The 25,339-nt window shown below is 33.4% G+C and overlaps 3 protein-coding genes and 4 non-coding genes across 8 annotated transcripts; 2 read left to right on the forward strand and 5 right to left on the reverse strand.

Moving 5' to 3' along the window:
* The first annotated feature begins 1,842 nt into the window (after window positions 1-1,842).
* LOC141681020 (ras-related protein Rab7-like) lies at window positions 1,843-6,282 on the forward strand. The gene is made up of 7 exons (XM_074487084.1): window positions 1,843-1,998; window positions 2,349-2,375; window positions 2,546-2,645; window positions 4,807-4,953; window positions 5,044-5,124; window positions 5,396-5,541; window positions 5,896-6,282. The coding sequence occupies exons 1-7, from the start codon at window positions 1,946-1,948 to the stop codon at window positions 5,960-5,962; spliced, it is 621 nt and encodes a 206-aa protein (XP_074343185.1). The 5' UTR covers window positions 1,843-1,945; the 3' UTR covers window positions 5,963-6,282.
* Window positions 6,283-7,699: 1,417 nt separating this feature from the next.
* Window positions 7,700-7,787, reverse strand: LOC141681889 (small nucleolar RNA snR60/Z15/Z230/Z193/J17). The gene has a single exon (XR_012559309.1). It is a non-coding gene; the product is annotated as a small nucleolar RNA snR60/Z15/Z230/Z193/J17 (small nucleolar RNA).
* Window positions 7,788-7,925: 138 nt separating this feature from the next.
* Window positions 7,926-8,013, reverse strand: LOC141681890 (small nucleolar RNA snR60/Z15/Z230/Z193/J17). Its single transcript, XR_012559310.1, has one exon. It is a non-coding gene; the product is annotated as a small nucleolar RNA snR60/Z15/Z230/Z193/J17 (small nucleolar RNA).
* A 182-nt stretch (window positions 8,014-8,195) lies between these two features.
* Window positions 8,196-8,294, reverse strand: LOC141681892 (small nucleolar RNA Z43). Its single transcript, XR_012559312.1, has one exon. It is a non-coding gene; the product is annotated as a small nucleolar RNA Z43 (small nucleolar RNA).
* Window positions 8,295-8,537: 243 nt separating this feature from the next.
* LOC141681899 (small nucleolar RNA snoR100) lies at window positions 8,538-8,641 on the reverse strand. The gene has a single exon (XR_012559318.1). It is a non-coding gene; the product is annotated as a small nucleolar RNA snoR100 (small nucleolar RNA).
* A 2,448-nt stretch (window positions 8,642-11,089) lies between these two features.
* On the reverse strand, window positions 11,090-16,267 carry LOC141681019 (protein LIKE COV 1-like). 2 transcript variants are annotated; one of them, XM_074487082.1, is made up of 7 exons: window positions 15,980-16,267; window positions 15,185-15,237; window positions 13,437-13,546; window positions 12,902-13,069; window positions 12,727-12,824; window positions 11,579-11,705; window positions 11,090-11,426 (listed from the first exon to the last, which is right to left on the reverse strand). In XM_074487082.1, exons 1-7 carry the CDS (start codon window positions 16,148-16,150, stop codon window positions 11,344-11,346), a joined length of 810 nt encoding a protein of 269 aa, XP_074343183.1. In that variant the 5' UTR covers window positions 16,151-16,267; the 3' UTR covers window positions 11,090-11,343. The 2 variants fall into 2 exon arrangements, with proteins under 2 accessions (XP_074343183.1, XP_074343184.1); XM_074487083.1 differs by lacking the exons at window positions 11,090-11,426; window positions 11,579-11,705 and adding an exon at window positions 11,751-12,158.
* A 5,977-nt stretch (window positions 16,268-22,244) lies between these two features.
* LOC141678470 (rho guanine nucleotide exchange factor 8-like) lies at window positions 22,245-24,833 on the forward strand. The gene is made up of 7 exons (XM_074484797.1): window positions 22,245-22,520; window positions 22,623-22,739; window positions 22,863-23,017; window positions 23,111-23,185; window positions 23,293-23,559; window positions 23,652-23,972; window positions 24,208-24,833. Exons 1-7 carry the CDS (start codon window positions 22,460-22,462, stop codon window positions 24,652-24,654), a joined length of 1,443 nt encoding a protein of 480 aa, XP_074340898.1. The 5' UTR covers window positions 22,245-22,459; the 3' UTR covers window positions 24,655-24,833.
* The last annotated feature ends 506 nt before the right edge of the window (window positions 24,834-25,339 follow it).

The following is a 25,339-nucleotide window of genomic DNA, read 5'->3' on the forward strand; positions in this document are numbered from 1 at the left end:
TTATTGAAGAACTTGAATGCCTAGCCAGACTCAGTATTTGATTAGAGAACAACCATGATATGAGAAGTTGAGGTAACTTTATAAATCCTATTATGAATGTAACTGCAAGAATGTATAAAATATGTACTTTGTCAATTTGACAAATTTTGTTTTAAATTTTAGTTTAGTGTTAGTCTTATTAGCAGGTATGAATTTGTGACAAATAATCTTTTCACAAATTGGGGAAGATTATTGTGCAAGATATGCCTGTACATAACAAGACTAATTTATCTTGACAACCACGTTTTCTAAAACTTATTTGTGTGTTTCTATTTCTAATGCAACATATTTGTGTAGAATCTACTAGGTCTGTGATCCTCATTTGTTTAGTTCTCGTGCCTTGATCTTGCATTCTTCAAGCTACATTTGTAGGCTTTCCAACTCAGTGATAAAATTATTTGTTGACTGATAATCTTGGATATTCAAGTTGATGTATTATGAATTATGAAGTTGTTTGTCGAGATCTCTTTATTGTGTAGAAATGTCACATATCGATAAATAAAATAACTTATCGATATCTCTACTTCTTGATAAGTGTTATGACTTGTCGATGTCTACAATTCTCTACAAGTAGAATGACTTGTCGAGGTTTTCAGTTATCTACAAGTAGAATAACATTAATAAAAAAAATAAGAAAACACATTCACCCCCTCTCTGTGTTGCACTTCATACCTAATATGGACATTTGTTTGTGTTTTAAGGTGTGGTTTGATTGCAGACTTGCAAATTTTGCGCAATTTTGCAAGTCGGTGATGGAAAAAATATCAAAAAGTATGATCGTTAAATTACAAACTCTCCAAAATTTTAAGTTTGTTATCCGAAAGGCTCTTTTAATACGACCTATTTGATTTCGGATTTCATCATTGCCAACAAATGAAATGTTAGTAGATTTAGGATCATGTTTCTGATAAAATAGTAGCAAAAATCATTTTCATCCTTATTACATATTTTAATATTCAGGATCGTCAGGTGTGGTACTATAACGCTAACGATAATTTTTCTGTAAAATATGCTTATTAAATTGATTTTAGTCAGGTAAGCGATTCTAACTACATTTTCTCGCTGGGTTAATATCACATATGTTCTTCAAAAATCATGGCAATTCATGAGTTTTGCTTACTTCTAGGACGATTACAACTTTTTCACATTATTATAGAATCTGATTGTAAAAGCGAGATTGATCTTCAATTTATTGATGTTATTCCGTCCTAGGACTGTGATGTAATGTTTACTACTCGTTAGTGTCTTGTTCATGTAATAAAACAACTCGTTGGATTGTAGAACAAAATTTCCGTTGCGTTCTTTTCGCTAATTCTCCAACCGCTTTGTCCTCTTTATTATGGAGTGGTTTTCGTTATTAGTTTTTTGAGTTATCTTCAATTTATTGATGTTATTCCGTCCTAGGAGTGTGATGTAATGTTAACTTCTCGTTAGTGTCTTGTTCATGTAATAAAACAACTCGTTAGATTGTAGAACAAAATTTTCATTGCGTTCTTTCGCTAAGTCTCCAACCGCTTTGTCCTCTTTATTATGGAGTGGTTTTCGTTATTAGTTTTTTGAGTTAGGCTTCCCAACTCTTAATGTAAAAAAAACTTTTATTGAATATTTTTTTTTAAAAAAAAGCGAAAAAATGAATTACATGTACAATAATTAATAAAAAAAATATTTTCACAAAAAAGAAGTAATTAAATGGCTATAGAAGTGGGGCCACCCCATAACATGTTAGATACAGCGAGGCAGGCGAGGCCATTTTGGAATATTCGGAAACCCCAATCCAAAAATCAAACCAATCGAATTTGAATCTGAAACGCACAACAACTATTCTTCGATTCAATTACAAGTGTTTGTATCCAATACACACACATTCATACATAGCTGTTCATTAATTTCAAAGCTCCTCAATTCCATGGCTTCTCGTCGACGTATGCTCCTCAAAGTCATCATTCTCGGCGACAGCGGGTCTCTCTCTCTCTCTCTCTCTCTCTCTCTCTCTCTCTCTCTCTCTCTCTCTCTCTCTCTCTCTCTCTCTCTCTCTCTCTCTCTCTCTCTCTCTCCCTCCCATCTCTCTCCCCCTCCCTCCCATCTCTCTCTCTCTCTCCCTCCCTCCCTCTCTCTCTCTCTCTCTCTCTCTCTCTCTCTCTCTCTCCTTCTCTCTCTCTCCTTCTCTCTCTATCTCTCTCCTTCTCTCTCTCTCTCTCTCCCTCTAATCTCTTTCTCATCTCTCTCCCCTTCCCTCTCATCTCTTTCTCATCTCTCTCTCCCCCTTTCTATATAAAGTGTGTTGATGATGTTTGATTTGATTTTGGCAGCGTTGGGAAGACATCTCTGATGAATCAGTATCCTCTCTCTCTCCCTCTCTCTCTATCTCTTCATTTTGTATATGAAATTAATGAAGTGTTAGATCCTTTTTAATTGTGTTTGCAATTGTGTTTATATGAATAATTGAATACGATGATAGTGATATATATATATATATGTGATGTATTCCTTAATGAAAGTAATATAGATATGTAAATCGTAAGTTCAGTAGTCAGTACAAGGCCACAATTGGTGCCGATTTCTTGACCAAAGAAGTTCAATTCGAGGACCGGCTCTTCACGTTGCAGGTATTATTGCCACTCCAACTGTTTGACTATTAATTGGATTTTGTTATACAATATGTTATTACTTGTCTTCCACGGGTTCTGCTAGGTTAAACTTTGCTAATGTCGCTTGCGATAAAATACAAAATGATTTGTTTGTTACATTAAGGTGTTTATTCGCTCCGCCTGCCAAATGGATATGTAATTTTGTATGTATGTATCTGTCGAATTATGTGTTTGTGAGCTCCGAAATTCTCGGACTAAAGAAAATACTATTGACTATTGTAATTCATCGGTAATAGCCTGAGTGCCAATGAAGATGTAGTTACAATGAATGTCTTATATGCTACCTATTAAATATTTTACTCATAATGTATTTATTTTTATATGGCCAACGAATTACCTGTCTTTCTGGATATTCTCCTTATACTGTCGTCACTCAGATTGATAAGTTTTGAACTTGATTAAATGATATAAACACTAGATAAGCTTGCAAAAAAGGGTAATAATAAAAACCACTAGATAAATAGAAAGTAAATAAGTAGGAGCTAAGAAAAGCAACTAGCCAAATATAAAGTAACAAAGATGTAAAAGTGATATAAATATACGTGAAATTTTTAGGTTCCCTTTGCCTCTTTTGCAATAGCTAATTTGCCATTAATATCACTATTTACACCTCTCAAGTACAACCTTTGCAACTCCAGTTTAAGGAATTTATATGTCTGCCTTTTGAGACTTGTTTAAGAAATTGCCTAATGCTGTCATTGCCATTTCGTTAAACATATCTTTACTTTCCCGAAGAATATGCAATATGTAATAGGAATTTAGAGTATTTCACTGTATCACCTAAGTTTGAGACATGCAAGGTTCCTAGTCTCTTATTAAAATACCTAAACCCAGTCCAGAGATGCATGCAAACAATTTCCATTTTACTGATGTTATATTTCCCCAAACATAGTAGTTCTACCGTATTCTTCCCTTACTGTTTAGGCCAGTTACATCAATGCTAGAGAAGAAAAAAATATGCTTGGAGCTGAAAGAAAAGCATAGTCAAACCGCATTAGGCCATCTCTAGTTGATCATTAGCATAGTTGTCAATGAACCAAGTATAACCTGACAAGTTCAAGACATTTTAAATCAGTTTTTCGAAGTTCTATATATGTATGTATGTATGTATGTATGTATACCTCAACCTTAAGAAGCTCTTAAAGTAGCACTAACTATATTATTTTCTATATTCATTCTACCGGCTATTCTTAGCAAATACGGTAACTATATTATTATTTTCTATATTCATTCTACCTGCTATTCTTAGCAAGTTAGCAACTACCGTTTCTTAGTCAATGTTGAAATTTGCAAAAGTTTATGAGTTTTAGCGGTCAGAGGTCACTTAATGGTATGAAGTTTTGAGGTTTTTACATTTCTTCATTCTTCTGAATTCGTAGGTAAATGTTAAGAAACTAAACCAATTAGACTAAGGCATGTCAAACTTACTCTATGTGTATGTCTAAGCGTGTTACGTTTGGTATATAAAAATAATGTATTGTCGTATACATGCATTCACTCTATATCTGTCATGGATCAATTAAATATCTATATAGCTGCTTAGCAAAAAAACAATTATATAGCTTACTGTTAACTTTAAAATTGAGTTAAAAAATATAACATGTCCTTTATATTAAGTCTCTTATCCTAGATTCCTCTGAGTTTGTAGTTAAATATTCGAAAACTAAACCAAATAGACTAAGGCATGTCAAACTTACTGTATGTGTATGTTTAAGCGCATTTTGTTTGGTATATACAATTATTGTATTTTTGTATTTACTCTATATCTGTCATGGATCAATTAAATATCCATATGGCTTGCTGTTAACTTTAAAATTGAGTTAAAAATTGTATGTCATTTATATTAAGTCTATTATCCTAGACATAAGAGCTATGTTACCCGGACTCGGGTATGGGTGTCGGACACGGGTTCGTATCCAAGTGTCGGACTCGGCAATATTCTGAAAAATTTAAATGTTTTTGGCCTAAAATAAGTGTCCAAATGTCCATACCCATGTCCGAGTGTCGAGTGTCCGACACGGGTACTCTAAGCAAAATGAAGAGTCCGGGTAACTAAGCATAAGAGCCATCTTTACCTTTTGATTGCATTATTTAACAACACTTGCATTCTCTTTTTTAGATATGGGATACAGCTGGCCAGGAACGATTTCAAAGCCTCGGTGTTGCTTTTTACCGTGGTGCAGACTGTTGTGTTCTTGTACATGATGTGAATGTCATGAAGTCATTCGACAGCCTCAACAATTGGCGGGAGGAATTTCTGATTCAGGTGAACACAAAATAATCAAAAATGGTCTTGTTATAATAGTTGTGTACATGTTTTAAGTCTAAATTTATTTTCTTTTCTGCTAATGTTTAGGCCAGTCCCCACGACCCTGAGAATTTTCCTTTTGTTGTACTGGGGAACAAGATAGACATTGATGGTGGCAACAGCCGAGTGGTATGATAACTTATATATTCTCAGTTGTCTTATTTGTTGCTGTAATTGATTTATCAAGTTCACAAGGGAGAGCACATAAGTAGTTAAAGAATCTGTAAGCACAAAACCTTTTGATTGCGCAATGATTAGATGCCTGGTGGTTTTGGATGAATTTGTCTTTTGCTTGCTGTTGAACGAAGTTTTTCTGCGTCTGTTGTAGGGTAATTAGTTTTATTTGTTTTGGACTTTGCCTTGATTATCTTTTAACAGTGACCTTGTTTTCAAATGTCAGGTTTCTGAGAAGAAGGCGAAATCATGGTGTGCTTCCAAGGGAAATATTCCTTACTTTGAGACTTCTGCTAAAGAAGGTTTTAATGTAGAAGCTGCTTTCGAGTGTATAGCCAAAAATGCTCTAAAGAATGAACCAGAGGAAGAAGTGTAAGTACTTTTTTTTTTTTTAATTTTATAGCTTTTGGAATTGTGTTTTAAAGGGAGAAGGATTTACATGGATTGAATTGTCAAAATGATAACTAATCTCAGAAATAATTACACCGGCTACGTATAAAACAGTTCTAATTAATGTAGTAAACTAAGTAATGGAAGTGTTTGAGCTGGGCTTGGGAAAGAAAATCAGCTGGCTGCAAGATTCCAATTTTATGAATGTTGTTGTGGAACTTGAACGTTAATGATAAACATTTGGACGATTGAGATTTTTACACCCCTCTCATATTCCACACACCTTCTCTTTATAAATTATAATCATTAATTTTTCACTTTGGTGGTTTTCAATAGGTACCTTCCTGATACTATTGACGTGGGTGGTGGACAGCAACAAAGGTCATCAGGCTGCGAGTGCTAGTTGCACAAGGCTTCCAAATTTGGAATATACATTGTGGGAAGACTTCTGGTTCAATCAATATTTTAGACTTGCAGAATGCTTAAAAGTTGTGATCAAACTTTCTGTGTATACTCGAGCTGTCATAATGCAACTAAATGTTTATACTTTTGGATATAAATGCTTTTCCTGTCGTTAAACCTATTTTTTTTAATTTTATTTTTCGGAGTGGCAAACTTGCAACTGTTACCTTCAATTTGTACTTATTACTGCAATTCTCTGGATTCTTTAATTGTCATTCTGTATTGGAATTGCAATTTATCTCATATGTTGCACTCATGTTATGTCTGTTTAGTGTGACAGATGTTTTGGTTTTGTGACATCTGTTAACTTTAATGTGAATGTTGTAACCGTGTGTTGTTGAGATTCTACATTTCTACTTGTGAATGTCATAACCGGGTGTGTTTTCGGGGATGCTAGAGTCCCCAAAAACGTTCACGGGTGTCGAGCTATCATCATGTTCTTGGCTATTTTCGAATAAGTAATATGGGGCTTTCGTGCCTTGATGAATCCCACAAAGAAAATGATGCCATTCGAGAATGCTTTTGTAATGCTTTATGGATACGTAACATTACTATTTCTTTCGCACATCTCATCACAAATCAGAGCACAAGTAAAATCGGTCCTCCCAACACTAATTTCCAGACTCATTGGCTCAGGTTTCATCAGGTGCATTAGGCTTGAAGAGCATAATACTCTGTAACATTGGTGCTGTCGGGTTATAATTTGATTCCACTAATATTTGAATAATTATTTAAGATTATAAGCTAGCCAGGTCAGATTTTCATCCGATTTTTTAAAAAACCTCGACTCTTTTATCTGTATCAAACCGGGACCTCGACTCTTTTATCTGTATCAAACCGGGCTCTGATCCCACACTTTTATCCGGTTTTCTTTTATCTGTATCAAACCGGACTCTGATCCCTGACTTTTATCCGGTTTTTTTTGTGCCGGAACAGGCCTGCAATCCGGTGATAACCTGCTAATGTTTTGAAAAACAAATCCGACACAAATGAAAAAAATATTTAGAAACCGTGGGAGTATATTTAAGCAAGTCAAATTTATTCATAATAATTGCACAATCCTCTTCACAACTCATCTTTCAAAACAATTTCGACCGAAACAAGTCCTTTGCCGAAGCAATACCGTTTACTGGTTTGAAAGCTGATTTAATTCATTAATGTCCTTTCAAAACCATAGAATTGCTCTTGGGTCTTTTTTTTTTTGACGTAACAAGCATTTTTCCTTACAACTTAGTATCAGTTCTGATAACGCACTAGTGGAAAATCAAACCTTAGTGGTTCGATAAGACATAATCCTCATTTAGTGGTTCGATAAAACATAATCCTCATTTACTCTTGGGTCTTTTTAATTTAATTAACACAAGCATATTTTTTGATTGAATTTTAATGTCCATAATATAATTTGATACTCCAATATTTCTAACTCTTTGAATAATTTTCTTGTTTCAGAAATCATATAGGACCAGAATCTTAATCTATAAAAAAACCTTCCATTATTATTCCAATCAGTTCAAATTTATTAATCATTTCATACAATTACTTTTTAAAGTAATCTTGTCAAAATTTTCAATTGACTTCATATATAACACATCAGATCAATGAAATAAAACTTTGTTATAACAAGTTCACCAAGGGACATTAATCATTAATTAATAAACATAAAATAGTAAATTTCAAGTAGAATCATCAGATAGGAGCGAAAGACTAGAAATGTTGTAATCACATAATTTCATTTGAACTATGCATTTAATCATCATTTGATTCCACTTTTTAAAATTAACCCAAATTCAATTAATAATTAAAAACCAAAAGAAATCTCTTAGAATAAATGAATAAAACTTTGAATAAGCACAGATAGGAACCAAAATACAATAATTAATAAACATAAAATAATGAATTTAGAGTGGTTTCATCAGATAGGAGCGAAAGACTCAAATGTTGTAATCACATAATTTTCATTTGAACTATGCATTTAATCATCATTTGATTCCACTTCTTCAAATTAAACAAAATTCAATTAATAATTAAAACCAAAACAAATCTCTTACAAAACAAGGCCTCATAGAGAAGATTAGGTATTCAACAAATGTAAATTCAGACATATGCTTGTCTATAATTTAGTTTAATCATAGGCCATTAATCAAAACACATAAAAAATAAAAAATAAATATTAAAGACTCAGTTTATGGGTGGTGATATATCAGAATGGTCGGCAAGGCAGGGTCTAATCTGCCGTTACGACGAACGAGACCAATCACTAATCGTCATTGTCTTATTATAATTAAAATACGTACTCACTTATCCCGCTCGAAAAACAAATAAAATGTATTTACTTATCCCACTGAAAAAAAATAAAACTTAATTACTAAGCAATTATTAATTAACATCCCACTCGAAAAACAAATAAATTAGCTTACTCGCTTATCCCGCTCGAAAAATAAATAAATATAACGTACTATCTTATCCTGCTCGAAAAAACACGATACGAAACGAAACAAAAAAAAAAAGATAGAGAGGGGTGTGGGTATAATCCAGGCCCCCAAATCAAGATTCGAGTCAGAGGGGGCAGACATGACGACCCGGATTAGTTTTCGTGTACATAGTCATGCTTCCTTCCTTTCTTTTTATCCGGCGCATCGGCTTAATTGTACACGACAATAATTTAGTAGTATAAAATAGATGAATTATTACAAAACATTGAAAACAAAATAGATGTTTATAATCACAACAGAAAATAGAAGAGAGACAGAAGAGAGAGAAAAAGTCTGTGTAAACATAAGAGGACTATTGAGATGAGGATGAAGGGGAGTTATAAGTGTGTATTTATAGTGTGTGATTAGGGTTTTGGGTCTCTTTTGGGCCTTATTTTGGGCTGTGGCTACTGGATAATATCAAGCCCATCATTGGATAATATCAAACCCATCAATCCCTTTCATTATTTTATGTAGAAGAATATATTTGGATATTAATTTTTTAAAGGATAAATCAAAACATGTAATTAGTTACCGGATTTAATAAAATCAAGCCCATCAATCCCCTTCATAATTATATTATAAGTACTAAAATTCCCCGATTTAATCAATTAATTTCCGATTAATGACCTGCAAAGTACCTGATAGATTCAAATTTTAATCTGATTAATCTTTATGAAGTTTTCTTTATTAGAGTATATATAATTATTAATTAAAATTAAAATACTATATTAATTTAAATATGAATAATTATAGAAATTATGATATAATAAAAATATATTTTTTAATAAATAACTAATATAATTGAATATTATAATACATCTGATTTTTACTCCATTTAATTCCCGATTTTCAATTAATCCCAAATTATTATCTCGACCGATCTTTCCCGATTTTCGATTTTTACAATACTGATTATATCTAGATTTAGATAGTGATTATTTTTTTATAAAAAAAGTCATATTAAATTTGATAAAATCATATACCGGATCTAAAACGATTAGAAAACATTGAATGACTTTTTTAAAAAGGAATCCTCTGCTTAACATGACATGTTTTGTACTAAATATGATTTTTACAATGAATATGTTTAAAGGTAATGAAAAAAAATTGTAAGCTAATTTCCTAACAAAGAAAATGTTAGCTATTTTGGTGTAAGTTTTAAACTAGTTTATTTTTTCCTTTTCTTTTCTTGATAGATCACTAGTTTTATATTAGTTTCAGATTATACCTATACTATATAGATTTTTTTTTAAGTACAAAAATAATAACACTAATTGGATATAGATAAAATAATATTTTTTTTGGATAAAAGGGCAAAGGTCATGTTATACTAATAAAAAAACTCTCAAAATTTGGCGTAACATCAAATTTGGTTTAATTTTTGATTCAATACCAAAATAATGTAAAATTTAGAGTAGTATTGAAGAGAATTTTTTACAAAAAATGGTATAATTTTTTTTAAAATTTTACACAATAATGGTGTAAAAATACCTTCTTTTTTTATGATTTTACTATATTTTTAAAAAAACAAAAATATAATTTTCAAACAAAAATAACCAAATATGCAATTTCTTATAAGTTTTCTGAAAAATAAACTTTTTTGTTTGTATTCGAGGTTACATACTTACATTTGGTTGCATTCGAGATTGCATAATGTTGCATCGAGTTGCAAAACTGATTTTTGCAAAATAAATAAATAAATAAACTATCTTCTAAAAAATTATGCAAAAATATGATTTTTAAACAAAAATAACCAAATATGCAATTTCTTATACATTTTCTGCAAAGTAATTGAAACTTTTTTGTTTGTATTCGAGATTACATCTGCTTGCATTCGAGATTGCATCATGTTGCATCGAGTTGTAAAATTGTATTTTTGCAATAATAAATAAATCAATAAACTATACTCTGGAAATATATGCAGAAATATGTTTTTCAAACAAAAATAACCAGATATGCAATTTTTTATACGTTTTCTGAAAAGTAACTGAAACTTTTTTGTTTGTATTCGAGATAGCATTTGATCATCATGTTGCAAAACTGTATTTTGTAAAAAAAATAAACAAGAAAATCATATTTTTGCAAATTTAAATTATAAAAAACGTATTTTTGGAAAAAATGTAAAAAAAACTTATTTTTTTTAAAAAAAAACTCTTTATTCTATATGTTAAGCGATCAGTAAAAAAGTAACTATTTATTTATTTTCGGGTCATATTGTTTTGTAAGTTTGGAGGTGTCCGGGCTGTTTTTCGATGTTTTAATGAATGTTTTAAATTTTGTTTGTCAAAAAAACATGTAAGCATTTACTTTTGTTTATTAAATATGTTTTAGAAATTAGTAAAACACATTTAAAAATTAGATAGAATAAGCTCGTTTCAAAAAATATTCAATTTCGTTCTTATTTATTTATTTTATTTATGTGATTTTAAAATAGAACATACAATATATTGTAATTAAAGAATTATTTCTAATTATGAATAAGGAATTGATGATTGATGATGATAACAAGGCCATTCAAATTTGAAAAAAAATTCATATCATGGCCGGTCAAAATTGGCCTTTCAGTTCAAGAATCCAGAATGAGCTTGCACAACTTGGAAAGTAAGTATACTCTGATAATAAAAACATTGATTCGATTTTTTGCATAAACTAACTTATATTTTCAAGCAAGTATTAATTCCCTAACATCGCAGATGTCAATGTTACAATGGTGATGATACTCTAAAAATTATATTCTAAATTCTAGATGTATGAGAAGACTGGTGAATTAGCTGCACAATTCTGATTTTCAGCAAGAAAAAGTGATCCATTACCTGCCGAACAGCTACTACTTTCAGTTTCAGTCCATTCAACTTCTATCAATATGAAGAGTCCTTGTATCCAATGTTGTCAGGATCTGGGGCATTGACATTCCACCCGACACGACAATCTCTGCCAATATCACAAGTAAAAGCATTAGAAAATCTGAGATGCTATAACTCGTAATTGTAGTTGTAGACTTGTAGTAATTAAGCAGCCCCTAGTCTCCTATCATGCGTGAAGGCAACTTATGTATGGACATTAAAATACAAGTAGTCACTCACCAATCCCTTCCCGAACTGATAAATTCGGTCTAATTACATCATTGACATTGACCATAAATATGTCACCAATATAAAGATGATTGGTAGGGACATACACACAGCATAGCTCCTCCTCTCCTGAATAAGTCTGGATTCCAAGCAAATGAAGAGAAGGTAACGAAGTCAACAGAATGCAAAAACCATAATAAGCAACACAAACCATAACAAGCAACACATACACTTCTAGCCTGATTCATCTTTGCCTCTAAAGCAACAAAAGAGCATCATATAAGATATTCAGCAGCATATGCTTTAACTTATAACTACATTTGACCTTCGGAAACTAATGAATTAGTACAGCAGAAATAAATTGAAATAACCTCTTCATACAAGCACACATATGCTTCAACTTATAAGTTATTAGTTCAGTACGCAAAGACCTTCGAAAACTAATATATAGTACGATATTCATACAAGACTAGAAAAGATTGACATGGCTTATGCCTTCCTTTTCTGTATCTTGTGCTCATTCGCATTATGCGTTCAGTTGCTTGACAAAAACAAAGGCGGGTATCTTCAGATATATGCAATATAAAGTGTCCTGTAAAAAAGAGGTCCTCCAAGTCACAATAAGCATTTTGATCATACTATTAGCTTAGTTAGTTTTTAGGCATTCTGTGTTTATGATGTCATTGATAGTTATTATTAAGATTGAAAGCAGTAGGATCAAAAAACAGACAAGTCCAGTAATGTCTCCTTGTGCAATCCTGATATTTTCCTAAAGATACCTTCAGCTTTCTAATGTCCAGAAAGATGTAATTGCAATAACACTACACATACTATTCTTGTAGAAATAGCCAAATAGGCTGCACTTTTACAAATATTTCTCAGCCACTATATTTGTTAATCATTAAACTTTCAGTAAATCATTCTATCGTAAATCTCATATTTTAAATAGAAACTTTCTTTGAATAACCTATTTTAGGGTGGAAGACATACAAAAACGATATATATAATTCCTAAATTTTATTGAGTCCATCATTCCACTATATATTTTTCTCTCTGTTTCGTCCTAATTAACAAAGGTAAAGCGGTTACAGTATATCCAGGCAAAAAAACATAAACAGTTATTACTCAATCTCATGCCAGGATATGATGCGAGTGCCAACCTGGAGAAGAACAGACGATGTAATGAAGCCAAATGCATATTCACCAAGACGTGGATGCCTTATAATGGCCACTTCTTTGAATGCTTGTGAGTTCTGATCTGTAAAAGTACTATAACTTTAATGTTGGACAGAAATGTATTCAAGTACTGGTGGAATTGGAAAACTGTAATGTTACCTGGAGATATGGCAGCACTAATTTGCTTGGAAGCATTGTAAATGTGACGAACAAATGGCATACGCTTTATAAACCATTCTCCAAGGCTTAAAACAGATGCCCCCAACCATGATGACATAAACACTCCAACAAAGAATATAAAAGTGATTGATGTCATAAAGCCGAGACCTACAACGGGCATTAACAAATGTAAACATAAAATGCATTGTAAAAGCGTGAAGAGAATCTTACAGATATACCCAGAAGGCCAAAACCACATGAACTTTATAGACAAACATGTAGACTAGTATAGGTCCTAGATTAAGAGCCACAGGCATCATGAAAAAGGTTGCACCAATAAGACTATAAACCAAACATACCAATACACTACACGAATAAAATATTGAATAGCAATACTGTGCTTATTTTGTAGAGTATACAATCATTAGAAGGTATGATATCTTAAATTCTTTTTAGAAGCAGGAAAAAGTTACTCTATAATATCTATGACATATTGATGGGAAAATATGGCAGGAAGAGATAGATTAACACCAACCAAATATATCAATTCCCAGCTGAGCATATATAGGAGAGAAAAAGCCATCAACGAAATGAATAAACCACCATGTGATGTAGAAAGTGATAGCTATCGGCAACATGATGACACTGCAGATAGAGATGTACATCAGTAAAATTTAAAAAGAGAAATAACAGTAGAGGTCGCAGGGATTTAAGAAAAAAACCATCTCCCTTTCTTTTATGTTCAAACAACAGCAATTTGTTTGTAAATCTCATGATTTGGTCTTGCTAAAGTTTAAATATGAATATTTATCAAGTTGAAATATCAATCAAATAAAGTCTGAATACTTCATGTCACAAGTATTATTAACGCGTAGAATTTTTTTAAAGTCATACATACTATAAAAAACCAGTTCATAAAATTAACATGTTATGTTCTTTCGACAGTTCTGTCAGAAATAAACGCAGTGCCTAATAATTTTGCACAGTGTTGTGGTTAATTGCTCTCAAAAGGTATTTTCTAAGCTTGCACAGTATACTTATTTAACATATCAGTTTTTACTTACTTAAACTAGAGGCAACAAAACAAATAATTTTATTTCCCTATAATCGAATAAATTCCAATCATATCACAAATACAAGTCTTCTTTTTGACTTATACTCATTACATGATGAGCCATATTTAAACACATAATTTTGCAAAGCATGTGAGGATCTCAATTTTGGCACTCGGGTATTGAGCTAAAAAACCATTTGGAGTACAAGTTTGTCGACACATCTCATATAGAACTATCTTCAGTATGTGCTTATGGTTATGCTCATAGAATCGAGTCTTATGTTGATATAATCATTGTCATTTTCCATCATAAGTAGGATACAATATATGGGAATTCTAATCTTGTACTATTACATTGTGAGAAAGAGAGATACATGCACCCTTTCAAATTCATTTTGAGTTCATTTAGTTATACACATAAACCAGTACAATCTCCATTAAACCACATATTTGCAAATTTACCCCCCCCCCCAACAGAAAAAACACCCCTACAATTTCATTAAAGAAATGACTTGATCACGAGAGCAACAGAATGAAGCAGCCTTGTCCGTTATCACTGCGTCACTCTTGCTATAGCATAGCATAATGTACACCTTCTTCCTTTTATCTGATTAATGAAGCTACGCCCATCAGTCTATCATCTTTATATACTTCAAACAAATCAAGACAGTTCTATACATCCAAAGGGGTCTTTTGCTTAGTGCAGGAGTAATTTCAATTGACTAGAAATGAATGCACGTTCAAAAAGAACATAGTGAAACCAATTCCCCGAACCAATTCATGTATCAACCTATTAAGCTACCTTAGTATCTCTAAGAACAAGTATAAGAACTTCAACGTCAGAGATATGATGAGGCCTAAACTTAAACCTATCACGTGGATCCATTAACGGTAAAAATAAACCATCGCTTCATTAAATAAAACATAATGACCACCTTCCCACCTCTGTTAACAATAAAATAACCTTCAAAATTAATACCACTTAAATAAACTTCGCCGCTATTTACAAGCATGTTACAAAAGAACTATCCACAAGAGTGTTGCTTTTCATCAAATTTATTAGTATAGCTAAAACAATCAGGTTTATTAAAAAAACTAACAAAAGTTTAAATAATTCTAGCTGTATAAAATATAAAATAAATTAAAAAAACGTGGAGTCAGCAGTCAGCACAATATTGCTTTTGCGGGATTTAAAGGCCAAAGAAAATACGGGTTTAAAGCTAACGTACCATCCAGTCATGAATTTCTTTGACGCCCAGCTTCTAACAACTTTGTAAAATGTCTACAACATGGAAAGTAATTAATAAAAGACTTGTCAGCAACAATGTATTACTTGCATTCTTTTTCTTCATATAAGTTGTTCCTTCTCGCTCGTATGTATGGAAAGAAATGTTGTCAGCAACAATGTATTACTTGCATTCTCGTATGTATGGAAAGAAAGGAATATAAATGAACAAGCAGTTTCTTCAACTAGACAACTAGTACTCGAAAAATTCCTAATTAGCCACTAGGCAACCAATACTAGGCCAAATTTACCTCTACTAAGAAGCAACATGTTCTCTGGTGATGTAAAACTAAAAGTGTCAACCGCAAACAGTTTAAACATATATCGATTTTCAATGCACTTTCTCTCGTATTTTGGCTAAGAAACCGTCCAGACAGTATCTAGTGTCGTTAATACACAGCACAATTCATCTCTACAACATTTTACGACAAAATTAACAAAAATTTAAAAAATGATCAGAATTCGTAACAAACCAAATATTTACTTAAGGTAAGACTAAATAACTCAAAACAGCAATTCACAACTATTTTCTCACAAGTTCATGAATTACACTAGCATTTACAAAATTAAACTTCAATACAGATAGTATAAAACTTATTGCGAGAGAGAGGAGATAATACAGTATTACAGAGAGAGATGTGCTTAGCTTATTGCGAGAGAGAGAGAGAGTGTGTATTACAGAGAGAGATGTGCTTAGCTTATTGCCAGAGAGAGAGAGGGGAGGGAGATAAAGTTAAACCTCGCGGCCGGAGAGATGAGAAGAGACGAAAGGAGAAGAAGGCTTGGAAGCATCATCATCATCGTGGCCGTTGCCGGAGGAAGACGGCGGCGAGAGAGCAACCGGAATTAGAACTTCACGATCTCTATCACCTCTGGCCATAATAATCGAACTGGATCTATCATCGCCCATCGCACACGCAATTGAGATTATTCTTTGTATGTATTATGATATGTGTGTGTATATCACAGAGTCCAGCGTATGATGGACTCTTTACAACTTTGTTCCGCTCTAACTACAAAGTTGATAATTCGTTCGGGGCCAACCTTTATTTATCGGATATTTCAATGCAGAATTACACGCTTTCTATTTTTTTTTAAAACAAAAAATGATAAAAGTAGTCTATTTTTTAAAAAATATAACCAAAATAGTAATTCTGAAAAAAGTTGTCAATTTTAACCGATTAAATACTCGACTGTCAGTTGGGTATCCCAATTTGTATAAGATACTCCACTAGCAGTTGGATATTTCATATATGGGATACTCCACTGACAGTTGGGTATTTCATGTAAAGTGAATACGACAGTTGGGTATTATCGGCTAAAGTTGGCTAATTTTTCAAAAATTGGTCATTTTTATTAATCTTGCATAAAAATGGCTAAATTTGTCCTTCACTTATATTTTAACGAAATTTATCAAAAAATATTCATATTTTCAAACTTATTTTTAAAAAGAATAATGTTAAGGGTAAAACCCTAATTCTTTTTTTTTTCTTGATGCCACCTCTCTCTAAAGCACCATAATCGGCAGAGTTTTTACCGGTTATCCGGTGAAAACCACCAAATCCTTATATTTATTTTGTTTGATTTGTTTCTTTCAATAATCTTGCTCTTAGGTGAATAATTTTTATCCTTTTGATTATGTTTGCTTTGTTTTTCTCGATCTTCATTATCGGTGTTTTGAGATATCTTTTTCTTCGATTCAAACGGGGCTTATAGGAATCGAGAATTCACAACCAATTTTTTGATTCCGATTATCAGATCTAAGTTTTTTTTTTATTTGTTTATGTTTATTTTGATTTTTTGCTTATATTTTTATGTGATTTTGTCTCCTCGGTGAGAGGTTTGTTTTTCGCTTCTTGATTATAAGCGGGTGCGGAATCGCAGTTTTGGTCGATATCTCAACCAATAGCTCCTTTGGGATATGATTAAAATGGTACCAATATTTCAACGCATGAAGTGTGTACTTGTATTTGTATATAAATCATCTTCAAAATATCGGTTAACTATCTTTTCATGAAATAGTCGATTACAATTTACCATTTGTTCGACTCAATCATGCCGCATGAGTTTTTATTAGTGAATTAACATCTTTGTTCTTAAAAAAAATTAATGTTAGGGGCACCAATATAACTCCCAAAATAACTCATAAAACACACATGACAAGTTTTAATTGATTGAACTCATATTAACCACGAGAGGCCCTTTAAATTTTTTAGAAATCAACCAATCACAAATCAACACCTCATTTTTTTGGAAAATTTTGGGATTTTTTTTTGAAAACTCTAGAATTACTCATTAAATATGGTAAAAGTTGCAAATAAATTGTGCAAATGAGTTTGCCAAATATGTGGGCTCGAAACCGCAGAGATTGTAAATGTTACATATAAGGTTGCATTATATTTTTTAAATTTTTTTTATCACTAATATATATTCGAGAAGACTAATTAAAAATTGATAACTAAACTTTTAATGTCCGTCTACACACAAGAAAAATCGATAAATTATATAGACGTACTTGGACTTGAAATTGGGAGAATTTAGGAAGAGATAAGTCAAAGTACTCCACGTAAATTATTGAATTCATCGACTTATATAAATCATCAATTTTGAATTAGATGTTATTAAATGTGTTATTTATAAAAATATTTAATTATAAAATCGCAGGTGACAAATATGATTGAATTTAACGATGATCATTCATAGCCGGTCCATTTGGCCACTTTTGGTATTATCCGCAAGGACCAAGTTTCTTATTGTGTATGAGTTGTATTTTAATTTCAAATTTGGCAAAATTTGGCCCGGAAGAGGTAAAATGATGTGACTCCGTTAGATTTTTTAAATTTTTTTAACAGAAGTGATGTGTTTGCCGTGCGTTTATTGATTTATCAACAAATTTGAGTGCCTCTCTCTAATCTGTATATCCGTTTAATTGGTCCTAAAATAATCGTATCTTCATGAGTAAAATAGAAGATGGGTGGTCTGCAATTGCAGTATTAATTTGAGTAAAATTCAATAGAGAGATGAAAGAATATGTTATTTCAATTAGCACTCTCGTTGTTTATCTCAATTTAATGTGTCTAGCAGTTTAACAAAAATATACGATTACAAATTTTTAAAGTTAACGTTTTATGTTAAAAAAAATTAAAAAATAATAACACGGTGATATATACTAATATTTTAGTGATTTAAATGAGTCGTTGTGGAAATTGAGTAGCTATTTGATACATTTTAACGAGTTCAGCGGGCAATTTGATATAAAATCTGTAAAAAAAATGCAGGGGTAGGGCTAAAATTTCTTCTATAATTCAGAAATTTCGGAATAATGTATCACATGTTTTTGTTGGTGCTGGATTGCTCAACAACAAAGTTCTGCAAGAACCTCTGCAACTAATTCACCTAGTATAAGTTTATCCAGGTCACATGCAGTTTCATGAACTTCATCTCCTGTGAACTCATCCCTCCAACCTACATCCCATGCATTCCATTCCATGCACTGAAGATCGTTTTTGAGCAATGCTAAAATCGCGTTTGTAGGTACTCGATTTCTGTAGCTTATTAGGCTCTTGATCCCATTCTGCACTTCCTGCATTAGGTGATCAGTTGAGATGCAAAAACTTGGACTTTTCGATGGCCTCAGTAGCAATGGATGAATGGAGGGTATGTTTCTTTGGCTTCTGTTTTCCAGTAGTTCATTTGCACAGTCCATCAAGAGTTGGGAATTGGTACCATCACAGCCATGCAATCCATTTAACACTTGTAAGACTATTGGTTGATATGTTTCAATGTTATCGAACAAGTCCTCTACACGAGTGAGGAACGAGAAGCTTCTTGGAAGTATGTTACTTGATGTCGATAGATGATGTTTACTGCCTTTTGCAGCTTCTTCTGGAGTACTACTGGCATCATTTTCATGTTGGATGGTGTATAGAGTATCTTCACAGTGAGAACTCGGGCTGTCAACATAGATATCTGCAATTATAGAGTTAACATCAGTTACAGCTAAATTTAGCTCGTACCAAGTGCACAAGGCTCCTGATAATCCTCGTGCCCTTACTCTTAATGCTATATTTCTCATGAGGAGGCTGACTATTTGCAAACAATCTTCTAAGGCCCTATTTAACTCTATGTTGCTGCTGTGATCCCGAGAAATAGATTCCATTAAGGAACAAAGTGCAAGAACTTTTGCTACCAGTTAATCTGACTCTACCACATTTACATAGAGGTATCACCAGAATCTCAGTTAGTTTAAAGTTTACTAAATATCAACTACGAACACCGGATGACTAATAGTAAGGTACCTCTGTCTCACCTTTAATAAGAATCTCAGAATCATCTGACTCTTCTGCAGCAAAGAGTTGTGGTGCTGGTGTAGTGTCCTTGAGATCCAAATAAGCTTTCTTTCTTTGGTCAGTGTGTGTGTCACCATCCTTGTGTCCTATACTTTGGACCTGCAACTGGTTTTGTACTTGTTATTACAGGCTTGACTGTGTGAGTCACTCAAATAAACGCGCATGAATGGTGTCAATTTAGTACTACATTTTTCGAAGGATTTCAGATAAAAAGATAAATTATTAGAACAAACAAAATGAAGACTATGAAAGACAGGTTGCAGACTTGCAGAGGACTCACATTAGTTGCCAATGCATCGTTTATGAGTTTCGACTTGGTGGTGTTGTGCTTGGTGGTAAGATCATTATTGTCAATGCTCGGTCCAGTTCCAGACTTTCTCATTTTCATTGCAGATGGACTCAGATGTTCACGGATTTTGGAAACCCTTTTAGGTTGCTCATGATGTTTTAGAAGACCTGTAGATTTCACATTTTCCTTTTCTACTGATTTCCTGCTACTTGTACTCTTCTGAACCTTATCGACTTTCTTGTCAATCGTATCTTTTTTCAGTCCAGGAACCACAGACTTCTGTAGTGCCTTTCTGTTGGGCTTAGCTACATTAGTCTCACTTACCTTTTCTATACGAGTTTTGCTCAAGTATGAGCGCAACATACCTTTATCAGGACCTTCCAAAATTCTGGATGTCCTCTCTTCTTTTGTTTTCAACATACTCTGCCTCTTATTGAAGTCCACATCTCCGTTGTTTGGGATGAACTTATGCGCGAAGAGATCATTGGCACCAGCACCTGTCTGCACAGGTTTCATTAACACGACAGGTGGTGCATCATTTCTAAACCTCTTCTCAGATTCGGAAGTTGAAGAATCATAAATCTTAAACTCATCTCTGTCTAAAAGTCCTTTAAACTGCATATTCTGGATTATCTCTTCCAGTGTCATACATTCCCTTTCTCCATTCTGAGCAGCAAGCCAAGCCTTCCTTCGTTTTGGCATATCAATATCAAAGATCAATCCCTTCGGATTCAGATTCTTGACTCTCTCCATCTGTTTTCCGGACTCAAAATGCAATGTTGTTGAAGATACCTCCTCCAATCCCATAAGCTTTGCGATCACATTAGATGCTTTTAGCCTATCTCCTGAAATATCTGACGAACTAGAACTCACAGAGGCGGTGTCATGAGAATAAGTTGTCGAGGTTCTGCTTGAATTACCGGAAGGTAAGTAATTACACAATTCTGTTTCCTTTCTGTCAAAACAAGCCTTGGCATTGAGTGAACCATTTGCTAACAAATTGTGCCTATTAAGGCTCTCCCTGACTACTTTCCTGAGTTCATCATAACAGTCAGTCGAAGAGCTTTCATCAGAAAATCTTGAACTTTCGTAATTCTGATATCCAAATCTATCAGAACTACATCCAATCCCCACTTCATCAGCAATACTTAAAATCTTTTCTTTCTCTTTTTTCTTCAACCTCGTCGTAAACTGTGAAGCTTCTTGCATCCTGTTAAGCATACCGAGAGACTCCTGCAGATCGCGAGTTAATAAACACTCGGATTTCAGACTTCCCTTACCGTCCTACAGTCTGTTACTCCTTCAGATCATCACAAGTGACAGATGATCAAATATAAAATGGCACAAGTACAGAACTATCTATTGAATAAAAATAGTCAACTGAAATAATCAGATGCTACTCAGATGAAAACAACAATATACAGACAACTAAATAAGGCTAGCCGGAGATACTTCTATAATTATATGTTTGCTCAGAAGCAAAAAACCAAATGTTTGTCATTGGGATATAAACAAAACATGCATGCATTAGTTGCCGTCATGGGAACAAAACTAATCAGTTTTGGCTTTTAAATACATTTAAAAAGTCATGTTCTCGTATTCAAAATCTGAGTAATTGACCAATTTTTCGAGGATAGTCAGCCGAGTACTCGCTTAAATCCGAGTCGGTTGATCACCGATTTTCGAGTACTCGGCCGAGTCAGCCGATTTTTAAAACACTTTAACATGAACAAGACTCCGTCGAGACTTCTCATATTCTCTAAATTAATTTTATTTTTAAAAGTTTGTTAAATAGATGGGTCATGTTTCGTGGCAACAGTGTGCCGGTTAAATTTTATTTAACGTACTATTCAGAGCGTCTGATCTATATTTTAAGGACCCAGATTTAAGGATTTTTTTTACCATTCCGCAAAAAGGAGAAAAGACTATCCGCGAAAAATATCCGCGGAAGGGTAAAAAAAATTCGTAGATCTAGACCCTTAAAATAATGATCCAAGAGTTCTGAAGCAGTGTTAGATATGACTTATATAACACCCGATTGTTAGGAATTAGTTCCTAATGATTAAGTTCCAAACCATTATCTCCCTGTTCCAGTTTTCATGAGTGCTTCGTGTTCACTTCTTTTGCAATTTTTTGGCTTTCATTTTCTCTTTTTCCTTATAAATTTTTTCATGCATTGTGTGTGACAATTGTATGATTACAATATCATATAGTTAGACTTGCTGGAAAAGCCTGAACTCAACTGGAGAAATCTCAACCTCTTATAAGAAGCAATTTTGTGAGTATTTTTAGCCAAACCGCAAAAAATCATACCATTCATTTCATTCACCTCACATTTTAGACCTCCAAACTAATCAATCTGCAGATATTGCTCCAACACAAGAAAAATCAGCATTACCCTTTCATGAACACGTCCATTCATCGCAAAAACTATAGAAATTATGAGTACATTCGAGGGCTTTCGATATCTGATCGAGAACCAGATGTATGGACTTTTGAATAATGTAAACAGCAAAAAATATATTACAGGAGGAACTTCAAATTAGGAGCAAGTAAGGTAGATAATCGACGAAACAGGAAAATGTCAGACGATAAAGGTCCAGGTGAAGGAGCTAAAACCCCAAGCAAGCGCAAGATTTCAGGTTTTTATTCTGACGATATCATAAAATGATCACATTGTTGATTAGTACTTAAAGATAAATAGAAGAAATGACGAAGAACGATTACTTTTCTCTGTGTATTAGATCTTGACTTAATGAAGGAGAGGTTTTCTAAGCTACTCCTGGGAGAGGACATGTCAGGTGGTGGGAAGGGTGTTTCTTCGGCTCTGGCTTTGTCCAACGCGATTACAAACCTTGCTGGTAAGAATATAAATAAATGCAGGATCTCACAGGAACGCGACAAAGTGCCAGCAAATGTATTATTAGTACTTATCTGATAAGCATGTTAACGCTCTTTGTTCTGATTCTATTCTGATTCTACAGCTTCTGTTTTTGGAGAACAAAGAAAATTGGAACCGATGGAAGCAGACAGGAAGTTGAGGTGGAAGAAAGAAGCCGATTGGCTCCTATCTGTAACGGATTACATTGTTGAATTTGTCCCCTCACAGCAGAAATCGAAAGATGGGACAACTATGGAGGTAGAATATATTTCTAACATACATTCTCAACTTCTACCTTAAACATTATATTTGCAATGGCTGGCTTTAATTTAGTTTCTTTCGTTTTGACAGATAATGATCACGCAACAGAGAAGAGATCTACTCATGAACATTCCAGCATTGCGTAAGCTGGACACAATGCTCACTGTAAGAAGCTAACGTCTCTTTCTAATTGCCAAATTATTAGTCTAATACACAGACCAACTGATTTGATGCGGTGTCTAATCCATAATGGGAACGGATTTTTGGAATAGGATTGCCTAGACAACTTCAAGGGCCCTAATGAATTCTGGTATGTATCGAAAGATGCTGATGAGGCTGAGAAAGGAGTTAAGAGAGAGGACAAATGGTGGCTGCCTACGATTAAGGTACCCTCTGAAGGTCTATCAGACTCATCGCGGAAATTTTTACAGTATCAAAAAGATTGTGTCAACCAAGTGTTAAAAGCATCTATGGCCATAAATGCTCAAGTTTTATCTGAAATGGAGATTCCTGATAGTTACATTGATTCACTCCCTAAGGTATGACAAAAAATAAAAACTTTTCAATCTGCTTCCTCAAAGAAGCTCGCTTCTAAATTTCGGTACACTTCTCCTATGTTTTCCTTTCCTAGAATGGTAGAGCGACCCTTGGTGATCAAATGTATAAAAGCATCACGGTAGAGTACTTCGATCCTGATCAATTCCTAATATCCACAGACATGTCATCGGAACACAAAGTTCTTGATCTCAAGAATAAAATCGAAGCATCTATAGTTATCTGGAAGAGGAAAATGGTACAGAAGGATGCAAAGACTCCCTGGGGCTCTGCTGTAAGCTTGGAAAAGAGGGAGCTCTTTGAAGAGCGAGCTGAGACCATCTTGCTACTGTTAAAACAGAGGTTCCCGGGGCTTCCTCAGTCGTCTCTAGACATTAGTAAAATCCAATACAATAAGGTTAGACGACAGAGTCATAAGTTTCTGTTAGAATAATATAAGATCCTGAAAAGGGCCATTCTCTAACACCTTGAGGTTTTAGAGTAACCGACCAGTTACTCTAAAACCTCAAAGTGTTAGAGAATGACCATTTTCACGATCTTATATTATTCTAACAGTTTCTATCATATTTTTTTTGCTAAGTTATAGAAATTGTAAAAAACAACCTTATCAGTTATCCCCTTTCTTCTTATAGGATGTAGGGCATGCTATTCTCGAGAGCTACTCGAGAGTTTTAGAAAGCTTGGCAAACACTGTCATGTCCCGAATAGAAGACGTTCTATATGCAGATTCTGCCACTCAAGATCCATCACTTGCACCAGTATCACAGATAAAACCAGTGATAAACTCTTCACTAAGTTTAGGCCCAAGTGATTTCTCGAGTGCTGAGGATGATCCCGATAAGGTAACTCCTGGGGAAACACCCAATGCAATGACACTATCTGATTTTATGGGTTGGAATGGAGAGGCGGCAGAGACAGACATGAAGAAAGTTGACTCCACTGATAGTTTAGATTCATTGAACAGGGAAGCTGAATCCAAGATGATGACAAAGCATCCTAACATTTCAAACAAGAAGAAGTTTTCATACCTTGACAAACTTGAATGGGGTGGCTTGAAGAGTCCACAAGCTCGCAATTAGTTGTTCAAATCATGAAATGTAAATATTAGATTACTCTGACCATTTTATGGAGTCTACTGGCTTAAATTTTCTCGGATGTTCTTCCATGTTACAGTAAATAGCATATGATGAACTATTCAGTGTTAGGATTGTTGTCATTCATTTTTTTTTCTCAATATAAATTTGTAAATATTAGCACCTCTGCACCTGCAGTACGCGTAATGTAAATTCTTACAGATGCATTTCTCATCTCAGAAACTATATTCTGACTAACACCATCTTGTATACTCCTGCCTCCAGAAGCTTAAATTGATTAAAAGTCCGCGCAATGTCAAGTTTGATGAAAATCAACACTGATTTTTTAGATGAATGGTTACGAAAAAAGAGAAAAATTTTATGAAGACCACATTTTTATAGGAAACTTCGGAAACCACCTATTTTCTGCAATCAAAACACAGTCAAATATATTATTTTGTGAAGTATGTTTTACGAATATCACTAATTTATTAAAATTGTTGAAGATCATTTAAGTTTAATAAGTATAATGTGTATGTTCTGCAATTTGAACAAATGTTCTGCAAACTAAACATGTTTCGTAGAATAAAACATTTTGTAATGTTCTACATGCAGTACATGTACATGTATGATCTTCAAGATTTTGAATAAAATAATTATCTTTGTTGACCATAATTCGCAAAATAATATA

The sequence above is a fragment of the Apium graveolens genome, chromosome 8 (assembly GCF_009905375.1).
Source record: "Apium graveolens cultivar Ventura chromosome 8, ASM990537v1, whole genome shotgun sequence".
In the NCBI taxonomy this organism is placed as follows: Eukaryota; Viridiplantae; Streptophyta; class Magnoliopsida; order Apiales; family Apiaceae; genus Apium; species Apium graveolens.